Raw genomic sequence first — 15625 nt, forward strand, 5'->3', positions numbered from 1 at the left:
CTAACCCTGACATGCATGAACGATGACTGAATAATATAAATCCCACATGGATGATTCGAATTTCCATCTTACCACAATGGTTACAATTCATTTAAGAAGTGAAACCAAGCCTATGGAGCACCGCTCTGCATTGACGCCGACTACTGCTCGCAAGCTGAAGGATGCCGGTTACGAGGTTCTCATTGAGCGCTCTCCGACTCGCATCTTTGACGACAAGGAGTTTGAGGACCAGGGTCTTGAGCTGGTTCCCGAGCACTCCTGGAAGACTGCCCCCAAGGATCGCATCATTCTGGGTCTGAAAGAACTCGAGGAGGAGGACTTCCCTTTAATCCACAAGCATGTGTCTTTTGCTCATTGCTACAAGGACCAGGCCGGCTGGGAGAAGGTTCTGGCTCGGTATCCGGCCGGCAAGGGAACTCTTTATGATTTGGAGTTTTTGCAAGACGAAAGTGGCCGCCGTGTTGCCGCTTTTGGTTTCTACGCTGGCTTTGCTGGTGCTGCTCTTGGTGTCCAGGACTGGATCGCTAGAGTCACAGAAGACAAGCCGTTGGTGCCTGTCGAGCATTACCCCAACGAGGGAGTGCTGGTAGACGAGCTCAAGGCGGCATTGGCCAAGGTCGGCAAGACGCCCAAGGTTCTGGTCATTGGCGCTCTGGGTCGCTGCGGTAAGGGCGCTGTAGACTTGTGCCAGAAAATCGGCATTCCTGACAGCAAGATCGTCAAGTGGGATATGGCCGAAACTGCCAAAGGCGGCCCGTTCCATGAGATTGTCGATGCAGACATCTTTGTCAATTGCATCTACCTGTCTCAGCCCATCCCCAAGTTCGTCACTATGAAGGAGCTGAACGACCCCAAGCGTAATCTCCGCGTAATTGTCGACGTCTCCGCCGATACTACGAACCCACACAACCCCATCCCCGTGTACACTGTTGCTACCACATTTGACAAGCCCACTGTTCCTGTAGATGTGACCGAGGGACCTTCTTTGGACGTTATCTCTATCGATCACCTGCCCTCGTTACTCCCTCGCGAGGCCTCTGAGTTCTTCTCCGCCGATCTCTTGCCTTCTCTTTTACAATTGAAGGAGATCGACTCCGCTCGTGTTTGGACCGACGCTAAGAAACTCTTTGACCACCACGTCGCCCGTTTACCCGCAGGCTCATACTAACTACCAAAATCTCCATCTACCAGCCTTAGCTTACTAACATATATCACCACGACTAGGATCTTGAAAAATGGTTATCCATAAGACTGCCCTGGTTACAGGAGGCAATGGATACCTTGGGTCGGCGCTGTGCAAGCGATTAATGGATAATACTGACGAAAATGTTCGTTTGACAATAATTATCACCTCGCGTCACTTCCGCGGAGCCACGGAGGCAGTGCGAAATTTACAAGCCTATGTGTTTGAGAAACACCCGAACCGCCCGCAGCCCATTGAATTTGACTATTTATTGTTTGATCAATGCGACATGATCTCGGTCCTGAATGCAGCTCGCGAAATCAAAAAGAGATATACTAGTATCGAGTATATGTTTTTCAATTCAAGCCACTCTCAAATGACCGGCATTGACAAATGGCAAGCGGCAAAGGACTTTGTCACGGAGCCAATTCGTGCGTTCACAGTAGGAACCTTTAAAATCCAGGGCAAAGCTACCAAAACCGCAGATGGAATGGGTAGCTCTTTCCAGGCCAACGTGTTCGCTCCGTGGTTCCTAGTGCAGGAGATTTTGCCAGTGCTCAAGCCGGGTGCCAAATTGATTTGGATCTCAACGAGCATATCATCACCGGAATTCTTTGACAAGGAGGACTTGGGTGTCGAGGAGAGCCACTACTCGTACGAGGCTTCCAAGTACGAGCTGGAACTTTTACATCGCGCGACCTACAAAGATTTGCTGGCGAAACACGGAATCCAGTCATGGATTCTTCAGCCCGGCGTATTCAAATCGACAACTTTCGTGCCTACTCTCGACATATTCTCGTATTTGTTCATGCTCTTCATGTTCTACGTTTGCCGTCTCTGCGGAAGCCCGTACCATTGCATACACCCCGAGATTGCCGCCAATGCTCCACTATTCCTCGCATTGGAAGCAACGCCGGACAAGGACGATATGTCGGTGAAATACGGCTCGTCAGTGACCCGCTGGGGCAAGGAGAAGCTGATCACTACCGAGTTCAACCCTGACGAAGCTGACGTCAAGGCCGTCCACAGCTATGTGGAGAACCTCCGTCAACAGTGGAAGCTCAGACTTGCGGATCAGATTGTGGAACGCGAAGACTACTAAATATGCAAGTAATTACTCTAAACCAACACCGTTGATCCGCCGTTGATCCACCGCGCCGACTCAGCCCTTTGTGGGTTAGGGCGCGGGACCGCCTGTCCCAAAAGTGACGTCCAGCCACTTTGCGTCTTGTACTTTAGAACATTGCCACAATGAACGTTTTAGGTCTCCAAAAACGTCACCCGGAGCTCACGCAGGAAGAGGTTTTGCAGCTGGTTGATGAATTCCAGCAGATTGACGTCGATGATAATGGATACGTCGACAAACAGACGGTAGTCAAGGTGCTTTCCAGTAATGGTCGGGGAAGCTACGATCAGATCCGAGAAACCATGAAGCAGGTGGACGTAGACTCCTCTGGCCACGTGGAGCTCGAGGACTTTGCTCAGCTGATTTCGAAACTGAAAGAGGCCAAGCAGGCACCCAAGATCCCCTCAAAGCCCAGCGGTCTGCAGGTGCCGGGCAACCGTCCCCGGGCCACCAGCAACTCTCGGATTGTCGTCCAGGGCAAGAGCGGCGCTATGCACGTTATCAATGAAGAAGAGCGTACAGAGTTCACTCGTCATATCAACAGCGTACTTGCTGGTGACCGCGATATCGATCATTTGTTGCCTCTGCCCACAGACACCAACCAGATTTTTGACGACAGCCGTGACTCGTTGATCCTGTCCAAGCTCATTAACGATAGTGTGCCCGATACTATTGATACACGTGTTTTGAACTTCCCTAAAGGTAGCAAGCAACTGAACAAGTTCCAGATGGCTGAGAACGCAAACGTCGTCATCAATTCCGCCAAGGGTATTGGCTGTGTGGTTGTGAATGTTCATGCTGAGGACATTATCGATGGCAAGGAACATTTAATCTTGGGTCTTATTTGGCAGATCATTCGCAAAGGTTTGCTGGCCAAGGTCGATATCAAGCTGCACCCGGAGCTGTATCGCTTGCTTGAGGAGGACGAAACCCTTGAGCAGTTCTTGCGTTTGCCGCCGGAGCAGATTCTGTTGCGGTGGTTCAATTACCATCTCAAAGCTGCCGGGTGGGATCGTCGTGTGAACAATTTCTCGTCCGATGTTCGAGATGGCGAGAATTACACTGTGCTTCTTAACCAGCTCAACAGTGAATTGTGCTCGAGAGCACCTCTTAAAACCCGCGATCTCTTAGAGCGTGCGGAGCAGGTCCTGCAAAATGCAGACAAACTCGGTGCTCGCAAGTACTTGACTCCCACAGCCATGGTTGCTGGTAACCCCAAGCTGAATCTGTCGTTTGTCGCCCATCTCTTCAACACCTATCCTGGACTGGATCCTGTCACTGAAGAGGAAAAGGTTGATATTGAAGACTTTGACGCCGAGGGTGAACGTGAAGCCCGTGTGTTCACCATGTGGCTTAACTCACTGGATGTTGATCCCCCAGTTGTGAGCTTGTTCGATGACCTCCGCGACGGTACAGTGCTGCTGCAGGCCTACGATAAAGTACAAGAGGGTACTGTCAACTGGCGTGTTGTCAACAAGCGTCCTGCCGAGGGTGAAATGATGCCCTTCAAGGCGATTGAGAACGCCAACTACGCAGTCACATTAGGCAAAGAGAACGGCTTCTCACTTGTTGGTATTGAGGGCATGGACATCTGCGACGGTAACAAGACGCTTACCCTTGGTCTTGTATGGCAACTCATGCGTCGCAACATCGACCTGACGCTTGCAGGCCTGGCCAAGAACGGAAAGACTCTTAGCGACTCTGAGATTCTCAAATGGGCTCACGAAAAGATCCGTAAGGGCAACAAGTCTACCACGGTTCGCTCTTTCAAAGATGCTTCCCTTGCCGACGGACGCTGGCTTCTCGATGTCATCCACGGTATCAAACCCGAATACGTTGATTATGATCTGGTGGGTGACGATGCCTACGATAACGCTAAGCTCGCTATTTCTGTTGCCCGTAAACTCGGTGCCCTCATCTGGTTGGTTCCCGAGGATATCAACGAGGTTCGCAGCAGACTGATTCTGACGTTTGTTGCGTCTCTTATGTCACTAGAAAAATAACCTGTTTTGTTTAAGCTTTTATTATTACAGTCTATGGACCAGCATGTTAAATATTACTGAATAAACATCAGTTCGTTTTCACGGCTCACAAGCCATACCGACATTTCAGTATACTGTTGAATGGTGTACTCCAACTCCGATTGAGTGAACCCCTTACCAAGAACCCGCTCCTGGACCACTCTCATAGGAATAGAGTCAGCGGACGTCTGGAGAGCCAGATCTCGGATAATTTCAAAGACCTTCGAAGCAGCTGTGATGTCGAGCTCAGCAACGTTCTGGTGCTGCAATGACCGTTTGGAAACTTCAGACAAACGCAAAGCCTCATCAACGTCTTGTTGGCTTACAACATTGCTGAAGCGCAAACGAGCAAGTGCCTGTGCCATACGCATAATGCCGAGCAACGCACGAGGGGTGGTCTGTCCGAATCCTTTGCCTTCCGACTGCTCACGCTGCTGGCGTTGGCGAAGCTGAACATATGAGCTTGCAACAAAATCGGCAATCTCCTTGGGGAAGTTCGGCCTGTATTCTCGTGCCATGGCAATGTATTGACGAAGAGTAGCAGGATCTACCGGTTCATGGGTAGTAGCCGCTGCTGGTGCTTCGGAGTTCATATGCACAAAGGTAACATGTTCGGCAAGATGCTCATCATTGTCGCGACTGGGAGTATCCAGGATCAAAAATAACAAGTCGAAACGCGATAGCAAAGCAGCAGGAAGGTTGATGTTTTCAACCGGACTCAACCGAGGATTATAACGGCCATATACAGGATTGGCAGCAGCAAGAATTGAGGTACGAGCGTTCAAGGTCGTAGAAATACCAGCCTTTGCAATGGAAATAGTCTGCTGTTCCATAACTTCGTGAATAGCTGTACGATCAGAGTCGTCCATTTTGTCAAACTCGTCAATACAACAAATACCGTTATCAGCCAGAACCAACGCACCGCCCTCGAGCACCATCTCGTCAGTGACTGGATCACGCATGACGGCTGCAGTCAAACCAACACCAGAAGAACCGCGACCAGTAGTGTACACACCACGTGGAGCAACTTGGGAGATGTATTTAAGAAGCTGTGACTTGGCCACACCGGGATCACCCATCAAACACATATTGAGATCACCACGAATACGCATGCCGTCACCAATTTCCTTGGTTACACCACCAATCATAAGTAGCAGCAGAGCCTTTTTAACATCAGCGTGGCCGTAGATCTCGGGCGCGATTGACTGGGAGAGACGTTCGTAGACGTCGCCTTCCGCGCGGATCTGGTCAATACGGCTCCGAGCTTCGGTGCCCAGGAATAACTGGTCGTACTTTTGTTTGTGCTCATAAATATGTTGGGCCTCCAAGTAAGTATCTGTGAGCAAGCCTGCCTTTAGAGCCCGGAAACCGGTGTAGGGACGGGGCAAGAAAACGCCAGTCAAATCGATAAAGTCGCCAGGGGTTAAGCCCCTAACAAGGGTGCCTTTTAGGTGAACGGTGAGGGAACGAGGAATATGGCCCACAGGAACCTGATCGGCTAGTTCCTGGATACGGACGTCCTGGAACGGCACGAACTTGGAGGCACGTGTTGACGGGAAAAGCTGGCCCTTGGAGTTATTACTGACACACTCCTGAGAAGGACAGTCAATCAAAGGAGCAAATTGACGTGACTTTACCTCCTGGAAGATCTCGTTTCCACATTTATCACATGTGTAAGCGTTGACTTCCACGCTGGGTTTCACATCGGAAACACGGGTCACGATGCCCCGTACGGTAATGAGATGGCCCAAATGGGCGCCACGAACTTCACGTACTGCCATTGGCTTCAAAAGATCTTTGGGGCCACGAAGACCCGGAGACAGAGGCTTACAATAGAGCGAGTAGCGGCGGGTGAGTTCAGGAGGGAACATCTCAGCTTCGAGGTCAGTGCCCTGGGCGTTCAGTAAACCTTCGTTTTGAATCTCCTCTCGAATACGTTCGTTCCGCTGTCTTCTTTGATACAGCAGCACGTCCAGCACCTCATCACGGTACGAAATGTCCGTCGTGGGCTCAGGCAACAGATCATCGATAATGGTCGCGATCATGTCAAGATAGTGCATTGTGTTTTCCGTGATATAATCCACGAGCATTTTGCTTTCAGCTCCTTTCTGGCGGCGCTCGAACCGGTAAAGGTCGTCCAATTCTACCACGACGGTATCCTGTTGGCGGTTGGCGACCTGTTGAAGCAGCTCTCCGTACTTGAGGGGCTGGTCGTCCACAGCCATGGCATCCGCATCCTCTGATTCCACGCGGTACTCTGTCAAAAACGAGCGGATGGTCTCCTTCTGCTTCTCATAGTTGACGTTTATTTGAACCGTCGGAAGCAGGGACATTGGAGGAGGTTGGGTTTTTCGCGTCCTGCACGTAAATTAGCTGATGGAAAAGTTTCCTAATCCGCGACGCGTAAGTCACGTGCAGCGGAAAGCTGGCCTCCATATGGGCTTTTTGTGGGTGTTTTCAGTGCAAGCCAGCAGGTAAATTGGAAAAACTGGATCAAAATGTTTCGAAAGGAGCGTGGGCCCTTAGTCGCCACCCCGGCGCGTGAGTTGCGCGGGCCCAGTGAACCGGATTGCCGATGTGGCCGTTGCTGTAGTTCTAGAGTCGCAAACAGATGTTCCATCGACTCCACTGATCGACAGACAGGTACTTCGACTGGTCGTTTTTTAGATGACGGACCTCGCTATACCGATGAGCTTATCACGTGATCAGACGTTGCGTGTGGGATCTTGCATTATATGGCCTGATCAGTCGATCGAGGAAGGTGATCCATCGAAAAAAACTGCTACTTGTAAAACTTAAAAGTTGATAAATTGTCGTAGATAGTCGTAAAGAATAAATGATAAGTTCGAGATAGCGCAGAGGCCAACGCAAAAGGCAACGCAAAAGTATCGTGGGGATGAGGCACCCAGGGGTAGCGCGGTGGATCATATTTTGAATCGTAACAGAAAACACGAGTGACCAGCAATCTGAATCTCGTGGCCACTAACTGTTTCTGTTTTAGCTCATATTGGCCTTGGGCAAGCTGTTGCGGCGGAGCTCAATCGACTCTTTGGCGGGGAGAATGAACGGTGCAACCAAGCCCACAAGCAAATACGCAGACATCATAGAGCTGGAAGAGCGAGCGACACGGTTGGCATAGTGGAAAGCAGGCATTGTGGTGAGGTGTGTGTGTGGACAAGTTTAAGGGACGTGGTTGCCAACACACCCTTATATATAATTGAGTTGCATATGCATTCCTCGTATAGTTCGACTGCGCCCTACTGCAGGTCGATCCTCCGGCATGCCTTAGTCATTGCGAACACGAGCTTACTTGGGCAATTGCACAACATCATTGCACAATCGTTGGGTGGTGTTATTTTGGTTTACGCTGAATGAGTGAGGTTGCTACAGAAGAGGAGCTTGTGAATCGACTGCTGGGAAAGTATGCCTTCGGGTCCTCACCAGAATCCGTCCATGCTTCACTGGTAATCGACCTGACAAGCAAAAGTATCCTCTCAGCCCATAATGTTCACGACCCAGAGGGTACTGCAGATAAAGTAAGTAAACTTTGGCGTGACGCAAGAGAGCTCTCGCAGCGGCCCGAAGTGCTACGGATAAATGCAGAAAAGCAGTATGTGCTTGTTGGAGGTAAGTTGTGTTTTTTTATTTCTTTTAAGCGGTTCTAACTTCAGATGGCCAGTATCTTCTCTGGGTGGTGCTTGACGCACCTATCATGCAAGTAACTTGAATGTAATTAAAGTCGTGTTTATTGTTAAAATTCACATTCCACACCTTATAGTGACTGAGCCTCTACTCTTGTAAACCGCTTTTCCTGTACTTTTTATCTTTTCGTATCACACAGAATTAAATTAGTTCGCCGTTATGTCTGGTCACAGGTCGTTCCCGGAGTACACTTCCTAATCATTACTCATATCTAATCTATGTGGAGATCACCGAAACGCAGACCTAACAGCAGTGGCGGCCGACAAGGCAGTTTGCGGACGCCGGCGGCTGCGCAAGACGCTGAACTCTCTGATATCATCGTGCCGAACCTGGGTTTTGGCAACGAGCCTCTGGAAACCATGGTGCCCATCCCGCAAGATGTCCAAGAAAAAGAGGACTACAGAGAGCACGTTAATAGTATTATTACTCAACAGGCGCAAAAAAAGGGCCGCAAAGAACTCGACCAAGTCTATTTAGAGTTGCTGAAATCCACCAATGCTCAAACGGTTGATAGTCTCAAGGACGACAGCTGGCTATACACCTAGCAGGCTGCCACTAAATAAAACCTGTGATTTATTCCAAGTTATAACTGAAATGCCCTAATAACATTCAAAGCTATCGCTCATTTAATTAGCGACGCGACTTTTTCTCTTAGTAACGCATGTACGTGACGGTCGACCAGTACCGCGAGGCCTGGAACCGAATCAAACACGAGTCACTGTCACATTCAACTTGCCGAATCGTTGTATTTGTATCATGCTTGGATGTAGACGCGCTATGTGCCGCCAAGATCTTTGTGAGCATCTTTCAAAAGGATCTTATTCCCCATAAGATCATCCCCGTAATTGGCTACCGGAGTTTCAAGACGGCATTTTCGCAGCTGGACTCTGATATCACGAACGTTATTTGCATAGGATTTGGAGCAAACGTGGACGTTGAGGAATACTTGGGTATAACGGAAGAGGAATCACAGGTCAAAGTGCATATTTTCGATAATCACCGCCCGTGGAACTTGAACAACCTTTATGCCAAAAACTCTATTGTTTGCTATGATGATGGTTCATTTGAGGACATGGAGAAATATAGAGAGGCGTATTTTTTTCTTGCAGAAGGTCACGAGGACAGCTCGTCCTCCGAATCTGAAGATGACCAGCTTTCCCCTGTTGATCGTAACAAATTCATCGATGACGACGAAGACGCCGACGACGACAACGACGAGGGGGGAGCGTCGATCCCGAACGATGAGAGTCAAGCTCAGGTTATCGAGGATACATTTGCACCACCTGCAGGCCCCACGGAAACGCAGATAGACACCGAGCAGGCAGAAGGTGAGCGCACGTTCACGATAGCTGACGCGCCGAGAAAACGAACAAAGACCCTCAGAAAAAACTACCTCGATCTAATTGAAGAGTACTACACCCAAGGAAGCTACTTGAACACGTCAGATGCCCTTTTAATTTATACACTACTCACAACCATTGGTGAAACGTCCCTGCGAAACTTGTGGTTGACTATTGTTGGCGTTGTTTCGCTCGACAATCAGTACCCAGAGATTTTCAATGCATTATATCCTTTGTTACGCGACGAAATTCGCCGTCTCCGTGGAGATCAAGAAGTGAAAACCGCGGCTGGCCGGGGTCAAAACGATATCTCCCTTAATATTGAAACCGATTACTCGCTGTTCCTTCTCCGCCAGTGGTCCCTATACGAGAGTATGATCCACTCACCGTATGTCTCTGCTCGGCTGTATTTATGGACTGAGAACGGCCGGAAAAAGCTCCATAAAATGTTGGCTCAAATGGGCATTTCTTTACAAGAAGCTAAAGAACAATGGAACCACATGAATCCTACTTTAAAGCGAAAGCTGAAAGTTAAGCTCGAAAAAGTCAGTGGCATGTATGGCATTGAGGCTATTATTCACGATGGGGTTGTCCGTAGATTCGGTTACAAGGGGAGCATGTCGGCTGCCGACTGTTCTGAGGCGGTTGCTGCCCTTTTGGAAAGCGGTGCAAACCTGCACAGTAACGGGAAAACTATAAGCGACTCTGGCAGTCGTCAGTTTTGGATCGAAAGTTTCTGGGCGGCTTGGGATTCTGTTGAGAACTATGATAAACTCGATCGGGGAATAGCCAAGGCAAAGCTTCAGCAACAAGCTGTTGTTTCCGCCGGAACGGCGATCTTTGAAAAGGGCCAGCTCAAAGACTTGCAAACGTTTCGTCTTGCAGTCGTGCGTGAGGGACCTGATGTGGTGCTTTTCTGCAACCCTTTGGCATTGACCCGTCTAGGAGTCTGGCTGTCTGAAGGGTGTGCTCATGTTCACGAGCAGCTGCGTCCTCTCGTGGTTGCAACATTCGACGAATCCACTCAACTGTATCTTGTTCTTGGAATGAGCCCACGAAAGGCCCGAGAGGATACTGCTATTGATACTACTTACAATGTGTTTGGGCAGATTTTCCAGCAAGTCGCCACGGAGATCAAGGCTCGGGTTAGAATAGACGCGTTTGAATCAGCGGTCATTGAGGTTGCAAAGGAGGACCTGTCCAGGTTCCTGGAAACGTTGGCTCTCAAAATGAGAACAGAAAAACACGGCTGGGCATAGATTGCACAAATTGCATAAATTAATCAAAATTACACAAAATAGGGTTTCATGCCTGGCATTACTTGGAATTATAGACTTTGTCAGATTAGTAAATTTCATCCATGCTGTACTTTTTGTTGGCGGTGTGCTCGGCTCCGGTAGCTGCGCAAATGTTTGGGTTCGATCAGATTTTCAGACAGGCTCACGAGGCTCAACAGCAACAGCAAGCCGAACAACAGCAGCGGCAGCGTCAAAACGGCATGAATATTGTTGAAGCGTCCTACTATGAAGTTGACTGCCCAAAGTACTTGTGCGAGGACACCCTGTCCTGTGTTGACAGCCCCGTGGACTGTCCATGTGCATTCGAATCTGAGATTAAATGCGTTCTTCCCGACAAAAAGACGTATATTTGCATTTCAGCCCCGTCCAATGAAGACAGTCCTACGTGTGATACTGTGATTGACGCCTGGAATGGTAAAATTTGAACCACCCAGTGTTCTATCGCTTTATTTATATATAGAAAATTAATCACGCGTGCGATTAGGGGTCCACCGCGAATAAATAACTGATTGAACTGAGTACTGTGCCAGCAGAGCCCTCCAATCACTGATCGTCTTGATCTCACTATAGTCGACAAGATCTGGATCAGGGCCTTCAACATAGGCAAAAGCCAGGGTCTTTTTAACGCTTCCAACAACCCGCGCGACTCCTTGACTCCACCACCAATCATGTATTTCATGTCGATTGGCGTACACCGCCATGACGGCAAATTCTGCATGCTGGAAAGGTGGCCCTCGGCGGTAGAGTATAAAGTCTGTGCCAAACTTGACACCCGAACGTACACACCAACCCAAAGACCGGTAGTAGTGATACGCGATGTATTCAGTGAGAAGCTTTCCTTTGGCTAAGCTTTCAACGGACTTCATGATAGACATCACGCCGTCGTTGTCACTTATATCAAGCACACCTAGACCGAGCTGCAGAAAAAGTGCTTCGCAAGGCATGAGTTGCAAATGCTCGAGCTTGATAATAGTATCACCCTTCACCAGCTCACGATCCTCGTCGCGAATCGGAGGTTGAGCATCTTCCTCGGCGAGAGCAGCCAACTCAATCAAATTAACCGGCTCGGCACGACCTTCGGCAACAAGTTTGTTGTGAAGCTCTTGTCTTTCGGCCAGATCACGCTCACGTTTCAAGATACGGCGCTTTTGCCGACGGAGTTCTGTGAGCTCTTCCAAGCTCATTTCGCCGCCATCGAGACCTAGCCGACGACAGGTACGGCCATACCATGAGGGTTCCGAGCGACTGAGACTACCTTTGCCAAAGAATCCCATCTCCCATAACCGCAGCATTGTGCTTTCGTCAGTGACACGCACGGCCATTGAAGGGTCGTTTGGATCGAAGGTGCCGGCGATCTTGACCTGTCTTGGAGCTGGGGAAAAGCATAATTTGTATAAAAAGTAAAGAACTGAAACAGGATTGTGCAGAATAAGCGTTGGTAGAGGCTGCACCTCGAAGGGCAGCGGATCTACGTACACCTCGTTAATTTTTTTATTCCAGCTGCCTTTCATTGCTTCATATGCTAGTTAGTTTGTGCTCAGATACCGTTGTAGTCTATATTGAAATCCCAGATATCCCCAGGGACCGCTCCCCGGGGTGTCGAACCAATATATATCATCATAACATACCTTTGGCTTGATATTCGTATTTGATGAAAAAACCCTGCACTGGGACTTAAATACGCAGCCGGGGTACTAGAATAAAAGCTGGGGGAATTAGGACAAAAATCTTGAAACCTTCTCAAGCCTTTATCATCTACACAGATTGCACAGATGCACGATTATGCCTCAGAACCAAATAGTTTCGGCATCAGCTCGGGCTCTATGTCGTTCAATGCTGAATGGACCCGAAGTGCTCACACGATGGGCTAGGGAAGGCACCAGAAGAATAGGACGCCAATGGTCAAGAGCTAGATTTAGGGGGCAGAATCACATTTACTAGTGATCAACACCCTTGGAGTAGCCAAGCGACCATTTTCGAATTTTGAGCGTTTTCTAGAAGTTATTCCAGCCTTGCCCTGTCGCGCAACAGCGGCATAAACACGCTTCCTCGCATTGCTCTGGAAGTGAGATCGACCTAACCAGCGCGTCCGGAACCCGGGTCTTGCGTTACCAACACGGACTCGCCCTCTATCTGAAAATAAGCTTAGTTGCAATTTATTATTGTTCGTTGCGTGCCGTGGGTCAAGTAGACCACGTGGACGTGCTGCTACGTGCTGCGGACCTCCTGCAGCGTGGAGGGCATTTGCTGGTTAAGCGATGATGTAGAGGCTGGCGTGGCAAAGCTCACAAGAGGCAGCAAACGGGGGAGGCCAAAATAAAACGGCCGTAACTACATTTTTGATTGGGGAATTTCAACGATGTGAAATGAGCCGCACCGCACATCTCAGTAAACAAGGATCCGTAACTTTTGCGGGGTCACCAGATCACAGAAGGCACATGATCTACCCTGCAGGTCAGGTGGTCGGGTTTGAGCAACACCCAACGCTGACGGGTTGGGTATAAAAGCAGCAGTATACCCTCAATTGGTGTAACAAGTTTTAGTTTCAAACCACAAAGCCGCGAACAATGACACACACTCAGGATATTAACCCCTCGGAGGACACTCGTGAGAAGATCATCGTCTACCTTGAACTCGCATTAAAGGATGCTGAGAAGCGTATTATGGAGCTGGAAGGCATCCTGCGCAAGAACAAGCAAAAGCTTGAGGACGATGCCATCAAGGAGTACGAAATCGAGGAAGCTCACTACAAGGGAAAAGTCAAGCTGCTTGAAGACGCAAAGTCCAAGACCGAACGCACCAGCGGCCACACTCTTAAGAAGGCCTACAACAAGAAGTGTATGGAGGCCCTACATGCCACCCTGCCTGAAGCTAAGTATACAGAGCTCGAGGCACTGTTGGCTGAAAACGGTATTCACTTGCACCACGACAAGCACCACTATGGCAAGCACCACCACGAAGACCAGGAGGCGGTTGCTGCCGCATAGATATAACTAGAGCTTATTTATCTATAGCTTTAATCGCGAACGTATGTCCGCTTTTACTATATCCATAGCTGCACCAGCATCTTCGTAGCTGTCGTGCTCGCCGCTTTGAATATTTCGACTCAAATACGTCCATGCGAGCTGCTTCAGAGAATGCGTCCGGGTAGCATGGCGGGGGTAGAGCATGGCCGTATCGACCACCAGGTTATGGACCAGCCGTAGTGTCTGGAGGTCGTTCTCAAGGCCATGGCCTATAATAATAGTATGTGGGCCAACATATTCGAATAGGGCCGTTAATGCGGACTCAAAGTCCAATGTGGGGTAATGCACGGAGTTGAGGGTGGTTCCCTCATTCAGATCTGACACACCGCTGAATCGGGTGTTTAAATCAAGCACCCGGCCAGACGGGAAAACGGTTCGATCAAGCACAACGTCGCCCGAGTCCCAGTCAAGCGCCGTGACACGAATCAGCTCCATTCCTTTCGACGTGTAGGCCATTTCGCAGTCTATGGCCACCCCGAACAGCCACTTGGAAGATGCAGGGGTGTCGGGCACTGTGCGAAACGGAATGGCCTTATGCAGCTCGCTGGGAGCCGACAGCTTGAAGACGTGAGTGTTGCGAAGCTCGCAACCATTAGACTCACCAAGGACCTGGCCACAACAGGGAAATACGTCCTCGAGCTTTTTCTTTTCTAGATTGTAATTTCGTCGCAGCAAGTGGAAGTGGCACTCTACTGGTGCCTCTTCTGTAGGATAAAACATGGCCCCGCATCGGTCGCACTTCACGGGCTTGTTATCTTCCTCGACCTCTCCGGAAGGAATTTCAATAATATAGCGCTTGCTGAGTTTAGACTCGGGTATAATCAGTTTCGCCAACTCCTCCCGATATTTCAATCTAGTACTTTTGGCTGCCTGCTTTTCTCGAGCTTCTTCGGCACCCTCGTTGTGTTCGCCCCGCAAAATTTCACGAACCAGAGTGCGAATATTATTGGCATAAGTACCCGCTGTACTTCGTTCTGCGGTCTGCTTCTCGAGTTCCATTGCCTTTGCTTCGGGATCGTTGCATTTCACCTCTTCAAGCTTATCCCGGATGACACTCAAATAGCGCAGGCGTAGCTGATGCTGGGCTGGCGGGTGATCCAGCATAACAGGTGAGAACACGACCTTTCTTTTTGGAGGTGGTGCAGCCTTTGCTGGAGTTTCTTTCACACGTTTTACAGCAGTAGCAGCTGCTGCTCTGGGATGCGAGAAAATACAGTGCGGCAACTCGCATTTCTTCTTCTGTTTTATACTGGGACACTCAATGCCCTTGAACAGTCGGGTCTGTGACTGAAACATCGGGTCTTTGTATCCTCTTCCAGTTGTCTGGCCGAACTTATTAAGTCCTCACACTGGTGACGATGATTCAGCCAAATGACCATCCAGTTTGTCGCGATCATCGACGCAGCCGTAAGTGCACGACCGCAATCAATTGTAACCAGCCACTAACCACAAGAATATACCTGTTTTTATCAAGTCCTTTAGCGATGAACAAGAAACACAGCTGGCGCACCAGTTTATCGCCGAGATGGCCCTGGACTATGTTGATGCTGAGCTCAATAAACCAAATCTGCCGAGCACATGCTCTCTGCTGGTAGTCCACAATGGTATTGCAGTGTATGGATTTCTAGCAAACACAAATATTAAACTATTTATTGGCACAGACGCGTGGAGCGAGCAAATGGACCTCGGGCCAACCATGAAGGAGCTACAGCAACTGTATATTGCCCATGTTTGCAATCCTTTCTACAACAGCAAACAAAGCCGCATCACGAGCGCCAGTTTCTCGGCGAAAGTTGAACAAATCGTGTCCCAATCGCAGCCCGCGTAGACATTCAGTTATGGAGTGGAGTATTAGTTCAATTCTAACATATAGACTGGCACTATCCGAAAAATTCTCTTGAACAATTCAGTTAACGAATAGCGATCTGT

General features: G+C 49.2%; 12 protein-coding genes across 12 annotated transcripts; 9 read left to right on the forward strand and 3 right to left on the reverse strand.

Annotated features, from left to right (window-relative positions):
• Nucleotides 1-46: 46 nt before the first annotated feature.
• On the forward strand, nucleotides 47-1168 carry B9G98_00681 (Saccharopine dehydrogenase [NAD(+), L-lysine-forming]; the record flags this gene model as incomplete). Its single annotated transcript, XM_024807239.1, has 1 exon — nucleotides 47-1168. The coding sequence occupies one exon, from the start codon at nucleotides 47-49 to the stop codon at nucleotides 1166-1168; it is 1122 nt and encodes a 373-aa protein (XP_024663007.1).
• Nucleotides 1169-1235: 67 nt separating this feature from the next.
• B9G98_00682 (3-keto-steroid reductase) lies at nucleotides 1236-2285 on the forward strand (the record flags this gene model as incomplete). The annotated part of the gene is made up of 1 exon (XM_024807240.1): nucleotides 1236-2285. One exon carries the CDS (start codon nucleotides 1236-1238, stop codon nucleotides 2283-2285), a length of 1050 nt encoding a protein of 349 aa, XP_024663008.1.
• Nucleotides 2286-2434: 149 nt separating this feature from the next.
• Nucleotides 2435-4312, forward strand: B9G98_00683 (Fimbrin; the record flags this gene model as incomplete). Its single annotated transcript, XM_024807241.1, has 1 exon — nucleotides 2435-4312. The coding sequence occupies one exon, from the start codon at nucleotides 2435-2437 to the stop codon at nucleotides 4310-4312; it is 1878 nt and encodes a 625-aa protein (XP_024663009.1).
• Nucleotides 4313-4365: 53 nt separating this feature from the next.
• On the reverse strand, nucleotides 4366-6663 carry B9G98_00684 (DNA replication licensing factor mcm7; the record flags this gene model as incomplete). The annotated part of the gene is made up of 1 exon (XM_024807242.1): nucleotides 4366-6663. The coding sequence occupies one exon, from the start codon at nucleotides 6661-6663 to the stop codon at nucleotides 4366-4368; it is 2298 nt and encodes a 765-aa protein (XP_024663010.1).
• Nucleotides 6664-7701: 1038 nt separating this feature from the next.
• On the forward strand, nucleotides 7702-8057 carry B9G98_00685 (hypothetical protein; the record flags this gene model as incomplete). Its single annotated transcript, XM_024807243.1, has 2 exons — nucleotides 7702-7957; nucleotides 8002-8057. The coding sequence occupies 2 exons, from the start codon at nucleotides 7702-7704 to the stop codon at nucleotides 8055-8057; spliced, it is 312 nt and encodes a 103-aa protein (XP_024663011.1).
• Nucleotides 8058-8250: 193 nt separating this feature from the next.
• On the forward strand, nucleotides 8251-8577 carry B9G98_00686 (hypothetical protein; the record flags this gene model as incomplete). The annotated part of the gene is made up of 1 exon (XM_024807244.1): nucleotides 8251-8577. One exon carries the CDS (start codon nucleotides 8251-8253, stop codon nucleotides 8575-8577), a length of 327 nt encoding a protein of 108 aa, XP_024663012.1.
• A 116-nt stretch (nucleotides 8578-8693) lies between these two features.
• On the forward strand, nucleotides 8694-10631 carry B9G98_00687 (Cell division control protein 45; the record flags this gene model as incomplete). The annotated part of the gene is made up of 1 exon (XM_024807245.1): nucleotides 8694-10631. One exon carries the CDS (start codon nucleotides 8694-8696, stop codon nucleotides 10629-10631), a length of 1938 nt encoding a protein of 645 aa, XP_024663013.1.
• A 101-nt stretch (nucleotides 10632-10732) lies between these two features.
• On the forward strand, nucleotides 10733-11095 carry B9G98_00688 (Long chronological lifespan protein 2; the record flags this gene model as incomplete). The annotated part of the gene is made up of 1 exon (XM_024807246.1): nucleotides 10733-11095. The coding sequence occupies one exon, from the start codon at nucleotides 10733-10735 to the stop codon at nucleotides 11093-11095; it is 363 nt and encodes a 120-aa protein (XP_024663014.1).
• A 39-nt stretch (nucleotides 11096-11134) lies between these two features.
• B9G98_00689 (tRNA-splicing endonuclease subunit SEN2) lies at nucleotides 11135-12181 on the reverse strand (the record flags this gene model as incomplete). The annotated part of the gene is made up of 1 exon (XM_024807247.1): nucleotides 11135-12181. One exon carries the CDS (start codon nucleotides 12179-12181, stop codon nucleotides 11135-11137), a length of 1047 nt encoding a protein of 348 aa, XP_024663015.1.
• Nucleotides 12182-13237: 1056 nt separating this feature from the next.
• On the forward strand, nucleotides 13238-13657 carry B9G98_00690 (hypothetical protein; the record flags this gene model as incomplete). Its single annotated transcript, XM_024807248.1, has 1 exon — nucleotides 13238-13657. One exon carries the CDS (start codon nucleotides 13238-13240, stop codon nucleotides 13655-13657), a length of 420 nt encoding a protein of 139 aa, XP_024663016.1.
• A 21-nt stretch (nucleotides 13658-13678) lies between these two features.
• On the reverse strand, nucleotides 13679-14992 carry B9G98_00691 (RNA exonuclease 3; the record flags this gene model as incomplete). The annotated part of the gene is made up of 1 exon (XM_024807249.1): nucleotides 13679-14992. One exon carries the CDS (start codon nucleotides 14990-14992, stop codon nucleotides 13679-13681), a length of 1314 nt encoding a protein of 437 aa, XP_024663017.1.
• Nucleotides 14993-15067: 75 nt separating this feature from the next.
• On the forward strand, nucleotides 15068-15524 carry B9G98_00692 (Trafficking protein particle complex subunit 2-like protein; the record flags this gene model as incomplete). Its single annotated transcript, XM_024807250.1, has 2 exons — nucleotides 15068-15103; nucleotides 15150-15524. The coding sequence occupies 2 exons, from the start codon at nucleotides 15068-15070 to the stop codon at nucleotides 15522-15524; spliced, it is 411 nt and encodes a 136-aa protein (XP_024663018.1).
• Nucleotides 15525-15625: the final 101 nt, after the last annotated feature.

The sequence above is a fragment of the Wickerhamiella sorbophila genome (assembly GCF_002251995.1).
Source record: "Wickerhamiella sorbophila strain DS02 chromosome Unknown contig1, whole genome shotgun sequence".
Taxonomy (NCBI): Eukaryota; Fungi; Ascomycota; class Dipodascomycetes; order Dipodascales; family Trichomonascaceae; genus Wickerhamiella; species Wickerhamiella sorbophila.